The sequence below is a fragment of the Lagopus leucura genome, unplaced genomic scaffold, assembly GCF_019238085.1.
Source record: "Lagopus leucura isolate 7727_CA_CO unplaced genomic scaffold, USGS_WTPT01 34690-0_obj-0_obj, whole genome shotgun sequence".
Lineage (NCBI taxonomy): Eukaryota > Metazoa > Chordata > Aves > Galliformes > Phasianidae > Lagopus > Lagopus leucura.
In genome coordinates this window covers 1-10,790 of record NW_024965606.1, presented here as the reverse complement: position 1 = coordinate 10,790, position 10,790 = coordinate 1, and the positions used below count along the sequence as shown (strand labels likewise).

The following is a 10,790-nucleotide window of genomic DNA, read 5'->3' as shown; positions in this document are numbered from 1 at the left end:
GTGATACCGACGGATCCGGGAAGGAAGAGCCCAGCAGCCAGGATCTGAAGGCAGCGCCTGCAGGATGAAATCTTGCATGTTAGGAATGAAACCATTCCCAGCACAGCAACGGCAGCAGCCGGGCTGCACAACAGGAGGCACTCGGGCACAGAGCAGCTTCTGATGCGCTGGGGAAGAAGTCGAGCACTGAGCACAGCCTAGGAGCTGCTTGGCCTCAGGTCTGTGAGGCTCTGAGACAGCAGGGCTTTTATTTGGCGTGTTCAAAACAGAGGTGGGAACGGGGGGTTCACAGCAGAGAATCAACTGGACACGGACCTGTAGGCGATGTTGAGAGCCAGGGGCTGCCTGGTGGGGTTGTTCATCACGGCGTAGTGCCCCTGAGCGGATAGAAAGGGGATGTGAAGATGAGAGTGAAGCACAGGCATCCCAAATCCCACCATGGGGGCTACAAGGAGCCGTGCAGGCACTGAGGGAAACAACCCTGAGCACATGTGGCACAACATCAGCATTCATCCTCACCAGCAAATCCAGAATCCAGGGGGTGAGGGGCTCAAAGCCAGGGAACCGAATCCTCAGGTCCTTCAGCAGCCGGATTAAGACCTTCACCCTGGAGGAGGTGATGGGAGGAGGGTCCATAACGCATCGTGCCCATTCCTGCAGCCAGAACGGGAGCTCGCTCTCCCCCCACCCTCCATAAAGATGATTTTGGGCTCTGGGAACCGCAGGCCAAACTCACGTGGACTGAGAAGCGTTCTCTTCAAACCACCGAGCGTGTCTGATGGCGGCCAGGGCGCTCTGCAGCACTTTGATGTCCACTGAAAGAAGCAGCAGAAAAAGCCCGTTTTATAAGCAGAACAGATGCAGGCCGGGCAGGCAGACGTGGGGCAGAGGCAGCAGAGCCCCCTCACAGTGCAGCTCAGGGTCCAGCTTGCGGAGGTTGGGCGGCACCGTGGTGATGAGGATCTTCACCGTCGCGTCGGCTGAGCTGATCTCAAAGCCAGTTTCGTTGGTCAGCATGGTGAGGACTGGAGAGAGAACGGATTTCCTTACAGAGAGGCTGGGAAAGATTCCCAGTGCCCAGGAGCTTCCTCAGCTCTGTGCCTGGGCTCTGCTGGCGCATCAGGAGCCGCGTACCTTCGCTGGGGTCCTGCGCTCTCAGGCTTTCCACTACTTTGTTTCCCAGGGCTGCCACAGCTTCCACTGGGGAGCGGCAGAAAATCAGAAGAGGATCCAAGCGCTGCCGTCCCACAGCGGCCCAGGAGCTGACAGTACTCACAGGTGGGTAAGATTTTCAGGATGACAACCAGATCGGCCACGTTGTGCCCCGTCGTCATGGTGCCCTTCTTGTAGGAGCCGACCTGGCGAACCTCCTCGATTTGCTGAGGGAAAGAATAAAAGGAGAATGAGCGAAAGGAGCGGCCGAAAGCAGGGCTGTGTGCTGCAGAGGAGGGTTGGCAGGGAGGATCAGCATCCCCTCAAACGTCTCCTCGCAGGGCTTCGACTCACCACCTCAAAAGTGCCCGGCGCTACAATGAGGTTATCGATCACGTTGTTAATTTTGGTCACCAGAGAAAGGATAGAAGCCTGGAAGGGAATCGCAGGCGGGGGGAGAGGCAGCATGGGTCAGTCATCCCACAGCCTGCAGCAGCATCCAGCTGAGGAGGCCGAGCAGAACCCCCCGCACGCAACCTGTTCTGCAGCAGTCGGTGCCAAATCCTGGTTCCTTTTCAGCAAGGCTTCGCTGAATGCGCTCTCATCAGCTGCAGGCTTCACCCGAGGGAAAGCCATCTCACACTGCAACGGGATCAGATGTCAGAACTGACACAACACGCGGATTTCGGCTTTGTTTTCCATGCCCAGCATTCGTTTCTTTCCTATCCCCAACCGTGCTGCTCCGTTTGGCGCTTCTGTTTTTATGTTAGGCTCAAGGAGCGCCGAGAGCTGCCTGCTGTCCTGCAGAAGGAGCGCAGGGGAACGGCTGCAATTCCCCTGGGCTGATTCTGTGCCAAAGGATTAAACAGCACCAGGCAGAGCGAATCTGACCCCCAGCAACGGGTGTTTGTTAACTGCCAAACAAAACAACCACGGCTTTGTTTGCTCTGGACGCTGGGGAGCGTTTCGGTCGCTATGACAGCAATTCACAGCCCCGGGGCTGAGTGGGGGAACTCGTTCTGCCTGCAAGGCACGGGGAAAAGAAACCGATTTCCTCCTGGAAGGAGTGGGAATCGGCCCCAGCCCGATCGGGGAGGTCCGACGCGGCGCTGACCGCATCCCGGCCCACACGCACCGCCTCCGGGGTGCGGCTCCGCGTCCGGTTCGGTTCTGAGCCCTTCTCAGGGCTTTCCGGCCGCACTGCCGGAGCTCCCGCCCGACAACGAGGGAAACCCAGCCTGCGAACAGCTCGGTTGGACGCGGTTTACTCACGACATAGAAATCAAAGGGGATGTGCGGCACAAAGGGCCGGAACCTAAAGGGGAGAGAAAAAAAGCGCTTCATTCCCCGCTGTGCCGAGCGGGAGCGGCCCAAAGGGAGCGGAAGCGGGAACGGGAGCGGGAGCGGCCCTCAGCCCCCCGGCCCTGCGCTACGCTGCAGCCCGGCCCTGCCGCCCCCCCTCCCCCCACCCCTAGGCCTGCGCTGGGGCCCCCCGGAGCAGAAGCGGGACTCGCCCACTGCCAGGGCCTCCCCTGGAACCAAAGCGTCCGCCACGGCCTCTGCCTCGGTCGCCCCTGCGGAAGAGAAAGGAAGGAGAACGTTAAACGAGCGGCGGCGCGGCGCCGAGCCCCGCTGCCCCCCGAAGCTCCGCACCTCATCGCTGCGCCGCAACGAACAATGACCGCCGCTCAGACACCGCCGGGCTGCGCTCCTGCACCCCGCAACAAGCCGCGCGCCCATTGGCTGCCAGCCCCCGCGAAGATGGCCAATGGTGAGCGTCCGCTGAAGGCCATTGGTTTGGCTAGCCGTCAATCTACGGCGACGGGTTTTAAGCGGCCAATCATTAATAGCTGCGGGAAAGGAGGGAGGGACGAGTGGGTGCGCAGTTGGGCGCATGCGCCGGGATTACGGCGACCTCTGGAGGGGAGTCCAGCGCTTGTGAATGGGGTTGAGAGGAGCGCGGTGCGCATGCGCAGCTGAGAGGTGAGCGTGAAGTAGTTTCATGAGGAGGTGTTAATAAGCAGCAGAGTGGCGCAGCGGAAGCGTGCTGGGCCCATAACCCAGAGGTCGATGGATCGAAACCATCCTCTGCTAGCAGAAACCTTTTCCCTCTCGCCTTCTGTGTTTTTTTTCATTAGGGCTTTAATTAAGTAATTTAATTACCGCCGTCGCATCCAGCGCTGCGCAGTGCCGCTCCGCGGGCGGCACCGACTCCATCGCGGGGCGGACCGGCGGTGGGCGCCTCGCGTGGGGTCACCGCTCCGGCGGGTCGGGAGGGGGCGGCGCGGGGCGATCCCAGCGCGGGCTCCGTCGGCTCTCAGCCCCACGCGGGTCCCAACCGCGCCGCCCCACGCGGGATCCCCCCCGCCCCGTGGACGCGCGCACACACGGACACGCGTGGGGCGGGGTTGGCGGCGGGCGGGCACGAAGGGGTTAAGGCGGCAATGGGCGCAGCCCTCCGTCGCGGCCGGGGAAGGACGGGCCGGGCGCGGGGACGGGGCCACTCGCGGCGATGCCGGCGGTGCTGTGCGGGGCGCTGCTGCTGTGCGGGGCGCTGTGCGGGGCCAGCGGGGCCGCGCTGACGCTGGCGGTGGTGCTGCCCGAGCGGAATCTCTCCTACCCGTGGGCTTGGCCGCGCGTGGGACCCGCCGTGCGCCTGGCGGCCGCCGCCGTGAACGCGCGTGGGGATCTCCTGCCCGGCCACGCGCTGCGCTGGGTGTTCGGCAGCAGCGAGGACCGGCACGGTTTGTGCTCCGAGATGGCAGCGCCGCTCGCCGCCGTGGATCTGCGGCTCGCCCACCACCCCGCAGCCTTCGTGGGGCCGGGCTGCGTGTACGCGGCCGCTCCGGTCGCGCGTTTCACGAGCCATTGGGGGCTGCCGCTGGTGACGGCGGGGGCCGAGGCGCACGGCTTCGACGACAAACGCGAGCAGTTCGCGCTGACGACGCGCGTGGGGCCGAGCCACCGCAAACTGGGCGAGCTGGGAGTGCGGCTGCACCGGCGCTACGGGTGGGCGCGGCGGGCGCTGCTCGTCTACTGGGACGAGAGGGTGGACGACCGGCCGTGCTTCTTCGCGGCCGAAGGTCTCTACGTGCAGCTGCCGACGCTGCGCAACATGACGGTCCTCGACGTGGTGTTCCGCCACCGCGGGAATTACTCCTTCATCATCCAAGAGATCCGGCAGAAAGGGCGCGGTGAGTGCGGGGCGCTGCGGGGCGGTGCGGCGGGGGCGCGGAGCTTCGCGGCGGTGCGGTGCTCCCAGCCGGGGGTGCGCGGGGCGGTGCGCGGGGCGGTGCGGCCGCCCGAAGGGGAGAGCCGGAGCGCACAGGTGTGTGCGGGTGGAAGCCGATGTGCGGGGCTCAGTGCGGGGCTCAGGCCGTGCAGAGCTGCAAACAGGTGCGCACCGATCCGATCCGCACGGCTGCACGCCCGTATGCGCGCCCGCACAGCGCTGGGGACGGTACGGCACTCGTAGGACCCCCGCGCGACCCCGCAGACCGGAGCCGTCCGAATGCCCCCCACCCCACCTTCCCCACCCCCGGAACGGCGGCATCGGGGCTGCGGTGCTGCCCGTCCGCACCCGGTGGACCCGGGGGAGGGGGGGGGGCACCGTCGGGATCGCGGGCGCCGATCCGGGAGGAGGAAACGGTGTCGGGAAAACAGGAAACGTCGGGCCGGGCCCCCGGGGGGGGGGGGGGGGGGTTCAGCGGGGCAGCGACCCCTCGGTGTCCCCCTCCGGTACCCACCGGGGCGTAGCGCACATCGGGCGGGGTGCAGCGCCGCGAGTTTGTAAAGGGGGTTATGAGGTTTTCCCGTTACTGGTAATGTGGGGAGGGGGGTCGTGAGGGGGGGGTTTCACCGCCCCCATTGGGCTCGCACTCCGGGGGTGGCCGCGCCGTGACCCACCGCCCCGCAGTGGTGTACGTGTGCTGCGCTCCGGACACGTTGAGGGAGCTGATGCTGCAGGCGTGGCGAGAGGGGCTGACGCGAGGAGATTTCGCCTTCTTTTACATCGACATCTTCGGAGCCAGCCTGCAGGGGGGGGGGCGATTCCCCGACCCCCAACGGCCCTGGAAGCGAGGGGACCGCCACGATGACAGCGCCCGGGAGGCCTTCCAGGTGGGCGGCGGAGCCCCATCCCCAAATCTCGGCGCGCCCCCAAGGGTGAAGCGGCCCCGGGCGCGCACCCACGTGTAAATCCTCCCCCCCCTCGGCCCTCCCCTGCCCACCCCCTGCTCACTGCTGGCAGCTCTGTTGGAGGAAGGAAGCGACATTCATTTCCCCAGGTCCCAGCGGTGCCTGCTGCTATTAATAAGGGCGGCACAAAGCCAGCCCTGCCCGGGGCTCGGGGACCCTCCGCGGGCCGTACCCGCTGCCAGCCCCCCCCGAGTCCCGTCGTCCTCCCCCCTCCAGGCCGTCACCATCATCACCTACAAAGAGCCCGAGAACCCCGAGTACCGACCCTTCGTGGAGCGGCTGAAGGAGGAGGCGCTGACCCACTTCAACTTCACCATGAGGGACGGACTGGTGAGGAGCGGGGACGGGGGGCGGGGACACGGGGTGGAGGTGGGACATTGGGGTGAGGGGACGTGGGATGAGGATGGGGACACTGAGGACAGGAGATAGAGATGGGAATATTGGGATGAGGGGACATGGGGTGGAGCTGGAGATACTGGGGTGAGGGGACGTGGAATGGGGATGGGGATGCTGAGGACATGGGGTAGAGGTGGGACATCGGGATGTGGGGACACAGGATGGAGCTGGGGACACTGAGGACAGGAGGTAGAGATGGAAATACTGGGATGAGGGGACATGGGATAGAGCTGGAGACATTGGGGTGAGGGATGCTGATGATATGGGGTGGAGCTGGGGACACTGCGGTGAGGGGAAATGGGATGGGGGTGGGGACACTGAGGACACGGGGTGGAGGTGGGGACATTGGGATGTGGGGACACGGCATGGAGCTGGGGCTGCTGGGATGGGATGCAGGACGGAGCCAGGCTGCTGGGGGTGGTGGCACACGGAGATGTGGGGCTCTTGGGGATGAGGGGACGCCGTTCCCACCCCGCTCTGTGCCCTCAGATGAACTTCATCGCGGCCGCCTTCCATGACGGGGTTTTGCTCTACGCTCACGCCGTCAATGAGACCCTGCAGCGCGGAGGCTCCGTCACCAACGCCTCCGCCATCACCCAGCAGATGTGGAACCGCACCTTCTATGGTGGGTGTCCATCCCCATCCCATCCCATCCCATCCCCATCCCATCCTCATCCCCATCCCCATCCCCATCCCCATCCCCATCCCATCCCATCCCATCCCATCCCATCCCCATCCCATCCCATCCCATCCCATCCCATCCCTATCCCCATCCCATCCCATCCCATCCCATCCCATCCCATCCCATCCCCTCCCCATCCCACAGGACTTTCTGCCACCCCACAGCCCCACTCCCAGTTGGCTGTTTTGGGGTCAGACAAAGCAGGACGAGGCTGTGCAGCCCCCACAGGGCAGCAGAGCCGCTGCCCCCACCAGCACACTCCTCCCCATTCTGGGGTCCCTGGCCCCCCCTCGAGCCCCTCATTCATCCCCAGGCGTCACCGGGTTCCTGAGGATCGATGAGAACGGGGACCGGGAGAGCGACTACACGCTATGGGACATGGACCCCACGAGCGGGGACTTCCAGGTGGGAGCTGCACTGGGATGAGGAAACCCCACAGCCCCACGGGGATGTTCTGAACCCCCCCTTTCCCCCCCCCTTCCATCCCACCCAGATCGTGGCCAACTACAACGGCACCACCAAGGAGCTCCATATGGTGCCGGGACGCGACATCCATTGGCCAGGGAACGCCGTCCCCTCCGACGTCCCCCCCTGTGGCTTCGACCACAGTGACCCACAGTGCCGGAAGGGTGAGCGGTGGATGGGTGGGGATACGACCCGGGGGGGCCCGCAGCCCCTCACCACCCCCCTCTCACCCTCCAGCCAACCTGAGCACGTTGGAGGTGCTGTCGCTGGCGCTCAGCCTCGTCCTGCTGGCCATCACCGTCATCTCCTTCTTCATCTACAGGTGGGACGTGGGGAGGGGGCAGGGGGGCGAGGGGGGGACCCTTGGGGGGGGTCTCACCCCGCGGTTGGGTGCAGGAAGCTGCAGCTGGAGAAGGAACTGGCGGCCGAGTTGTGGCGCGTGCGTTGGGAGGACCTGCAGATGAGCAGCATGGAGAAGCACCTGCGCAGCGCCGGCAGCAAGCTCACCCTGTCCCTGGTGGGCGTCTGCTGCAGCCCCGCATCCCCTGGGGTGGGGGTGGGATGGGGTGGGATGGGGATGGGGTGGGTTGAGCTCATCCCACGTCCTTTCCCCCCCCCCCGTAGAGGGGCTCCAACTACGGCTCGCTGATGACGGCAGAGGGGCAGTTCCAGGTCTACGCCAAGACGGCGTATTACAAGGTATGGGGACACGGGAACGGGGCCGGGGACCCCCACCCCAATGGGCGCCCACCACCCCACCTGTCCCCCAGGGCAACCTGGTGGCCGTCAAGCACCTGAACCGCAAGCGGATCGAGCTGACGCGCAAGGTCCTGTTTGAGCTGAAGCACGTAAGTGGGGCTGGGGAGGGCTGGGGGTCCCCGCGGTGGGGCAGAACCCCACGCTTCACCGCCCCTCAGATGCGAGACGTCCAAAACGAACACCTGACGCGCTTCATCGGCGCCTGCACCGATCCCCCAAACATCTGCATCCTGACTGAATACTGCCCGCGTGGGAGCCTGCAGGTGCCGGGGGGTCCCTGCGCCCCCAGGGGGGACCCATTGCGCACAGCCCACCTTGCATTGGGGGCTTGGTGGCCCCTGGTGCCGCCTGGGGTTTGGGGACAGCGCTGTGCCCTCCCTGCGTCCCCAGGACATCCTGGAGAACGAGAGCATCACTCTGGACTGGATGTTCCGCTACTCCCTCACTCTTGACATCGTTAAGGTAACGAGCCGCTTCCAGCAGGGAGCCCCATTCCCATTTGGGAAGGGGGGGACGACGACGACGACGACACCGTGTCCAACCCCCCCTCCCCTCTCCTGCCCTACCAGGGGATGCAGTTCCTGCACAACGGCGTCATCACGTCCCACGGCAACCTCAAGTCCTCCAACTGCGTGGTGGACAGCCGCTTCGTGCTGAAGATCACCGACTACGGGCTGGAGAGCTTCCGCGTGGCCCCAGACGGCGACGATTCCCACGCGCTCTTTGCCAGTGAGCCCCGTCCCGCTGAGCCCCGCGCTCCGTCCCCGTCGTCCCTGCCCGGCTGACCCCGTCCTGGTGCCGCAGAGAAGCTGTGGACGGCGCCGGAGCTGCTGCGCATGGAGGCGCCGCCGGCCCGCGGCACGCAGAAGGGTGATGTGTACAGCTTCGGCATCATCCTGCAAGAGATCGCGCTGCGCAACGGTGTCTTCTATGTGGAGGGAATGGACCTGAGCCCCAAAGGTGAGAGGGAAGGGGGGGGCATCGGCTGGGACGTGACGGGCTGGGGGCTTTGACCCAGAGGTGGGTTCTTGGAGGAGCTGTTGGGTTCTTGGAGGGGTTGTTGGGTTCTTGGAGGGGCTTTGGGTTCTTGGAGGGGCTGTTGGGTTCTTGGAGGGGCTTCGGGTTCTTGGAGGGGCTTTGGGTTCTTGGAGGGGCTTTGGGTTCTTGGAGGGGCTGTTGGGTTCTTGGAGGGGCTGTTGGGTTCTTGGAGGGGCTTTGGGTTCTTGGAGGGGTTGTTGGGTTCTTGGAGGGGCTGTTGGGTTCTTGGAGGGGCTTTGGGTTCTTGGAGGGGCTGTTGGTTTCTTGGAGGAGCTGTTGGGTTCTTGGAAGAGCTGTTGGGTTCTTGGAGGGGCTGTTGGGTTCTTGGAGGGGTTGTTGGGTTCTTGGAAGAGCTGTTGGGTTCTTAAGCCTACTGTTGGGTTCTTGGAAGGGCTGTTGGGTTCTTAAACCTATTGTTGTGTTCTTGGAGGGGCTGTTGGGTTCTTGGACTCACTGTTGGGCTCATGGGTTGGCTACTGGGTTCTTGGAAGGGCTGTTGGGTTCTTGGAGGGGGTGTTGGGTCCTTGGACTTGCTGTTGGGTTCTTGGAAGGGCTGTTGGGTTCTTGGAGGGGCTGTTGGGTTCTTGGAAGGCTGTTGGATTCACAGATCTGTTAGGGTTTACTGTTGGAGCCGCTGTTGGGTTCTTGGACTTGTCAGGCTGTTGGGCCCAACAAGTTTTCGGGGTTATTGATGGGTGCTCAACCCTGCAGAGATCATCGAGCGGGTGAAGAGTGGCGAGCGCCCCAGCTTCCGCCCCTCGGCCAACGTGGGGTGCCACATGGAGGAGCTGGGCCAGCTCATGCAGCACTGCTGGGCCGAGGACGTCCTGGAGCGCCCCGACTTCAACCAGATCAAGGTCCAGCTCCGCAAGTTCAACAGGTGCCTCCACCTCCCACCGCCCCACAGGAGGAGCCCCCAAACGTCCCCACTCAACCACTGACCCCCGTGCTGCAGGGAGAGCAGCAGCAACATCCTGGACAACCTGCTGTTGCGCATGGAGCAGTACGCCAACAACCTGGAGGAGCTGGTGGAGGAGCGCACCCAGGCCTACCTGGAGGAGAAGCGCAAGGCTGAGGCTCTGCTCTACCAAATCCTGCCCCAGTGAGCCCCCAACCCCCATAACCCCCACCCCAAAGCCAGCATCCCCTTCCTCCCCCCTGCTGGGTGTGCTCTGCACGGCCGGAGCTGCTCGGAGGAGCTGGGAGACCCAGGGAACCCCCCGATGGAGGTGGGGTGATCAGAGGGACTGCGAATCCCAAGGATCCCCCTACAGGTTGGGGCGCCCAAAGGACACCCGACCCAACGCTGGGTCTCCCAGCGACGGCGAGCACAGCGTGACGTGGGGTCGGGGACATCGAGAGGGGGGTCGCATCCCCCCTCACCCACCTCCCCGCGTCCCCAGCTCGGTGGCGGAGCAGCTGAAGCGCGGGGAGACGGTGCAGGCGGAGGCGTTCGACAGCGTCACCATCTACTTCAGCGACATCGTGGGCTTCACGGCGCTGTCGGCCGAGAGCACCCCGATGCAGGTGGTGACGCTGCTCAACGACCTCTACACCTGCTTCGACGCCATCATCGACAACTTCGACGTCTACAAGGTGGGGACGAGGGGTCTCGTCGTCGTCGTCGTCGTCGTCGTCCCCCTGCCGTGGGATGGTGGTGACCTCGCGTCGCATCCCGCCGGCGATGTCCCTCCAGGTGGAGACCATCGGGGACGCTTACATGGTGGTGTCGGGGCTGCCGGTGCGCAACGGGAAGCTGCACGCGCGCGAGGTGGCTCGCATGGCGCTGGCGTTGCTGGATGCCGTCCGGTCCTTCCGCATCCGCCATCGGCCGCAGCAGCAGCTCCGGCTGCGCATCGGCATCCACACGGGTCAGCGGGGTGGATGTGGTGACCGCAGGGGGCGTTGGGGTGGGGTGGGGATGTGGCATCTGTAGGGGGGTGTTGGGGAGGGGATGGGGATGTTGGGATGGGAATGGGGACATTAGGATGAGGACGTTGGGATGGGGACGTTGGGATGGGGACGTTGGGATGGGGATGTTGGGATGGGAACGTTGGGATGGGGATGTTGGGATGGGGACGTTGGGATGGGGACATTGGGA

The 10,790-nt window shown here is 64.8% G+C and overlaps 2 protein-coding genes and 1 non-coding gene across 3 annotated transcripts; 2 read left to right on the top strand and 1 right to left on the bottom strand.

Annotated features, from left to right (window-relative positions):
* Nucleotides 1-5: 5 nt before the first annotated feature.
* ILF2 (interleukin enhancer binding factor 2) lies at nt 6-2,871 on the bottom strand (the record flags this gene model as incomplete). The annotated part of the gene is made up of 12 exons (XM_042892707.1): nt 2,806-2,871; nt 2,685-2,726; nt 2,425-2,467; nt 1,690-1,794; nt 1,507-1,584; nt 1,277-1,379; nt 1,135-1,200; nt 909-1,025; nt 737-815; nt 520-607; nt 316-377; nt 6-57 (listed from the first exon to the last, which is right to left on the bottom strand). Coding segments are annotated over exons 1-12 (840 nt in total), but the record flags the coding sequence as incomplete, so codon positions are not given.
* A 303-nt stretch (nt 2,872-3,174) lies between these two features.
* Nucleotides 3,175-3,246, top strand: TRNAM-CAU. The gene has a single exon. It is a non-coding gene; the product is annotated as a tRNA-Met (tRNA).
* Nucleotides 3,247-3,664: 418 nt separating this feature from the next.
* On the top strand, nt 3,665-10,599 carry NPR1 (natriuretic peptide receptor 1; the record flags this gene model as incomplete). Its single annotated transcript, XM_042892708.1, has 18 exons — nt 3,665-4,346; nt 5,069-5,271; nt 5,566-5,679; nt 6,235-6,370; nt 6,741-6,832; nt 6,921-7,056; nt 7,130-7,214; nt 7,289-7,409; nt 7,517-7,591; nt 7,663-7,740; nt 7,810-7,914; nt 8,042-8,113; nt 8,221-8,380; nt 8,456-8,611; nt 9,401-9,569; nt 9,645-9,791; nt 10,093-10,285; nt 10,386-10,599. Coding segments are annotated over exons 1-18 (2,938 nt in total), but the record flags the coding sequence as incomplete, so codon positions are not given.
* Between the last annotated feature and the right edge of the window lie 191 nt (nt 10,600-10,790).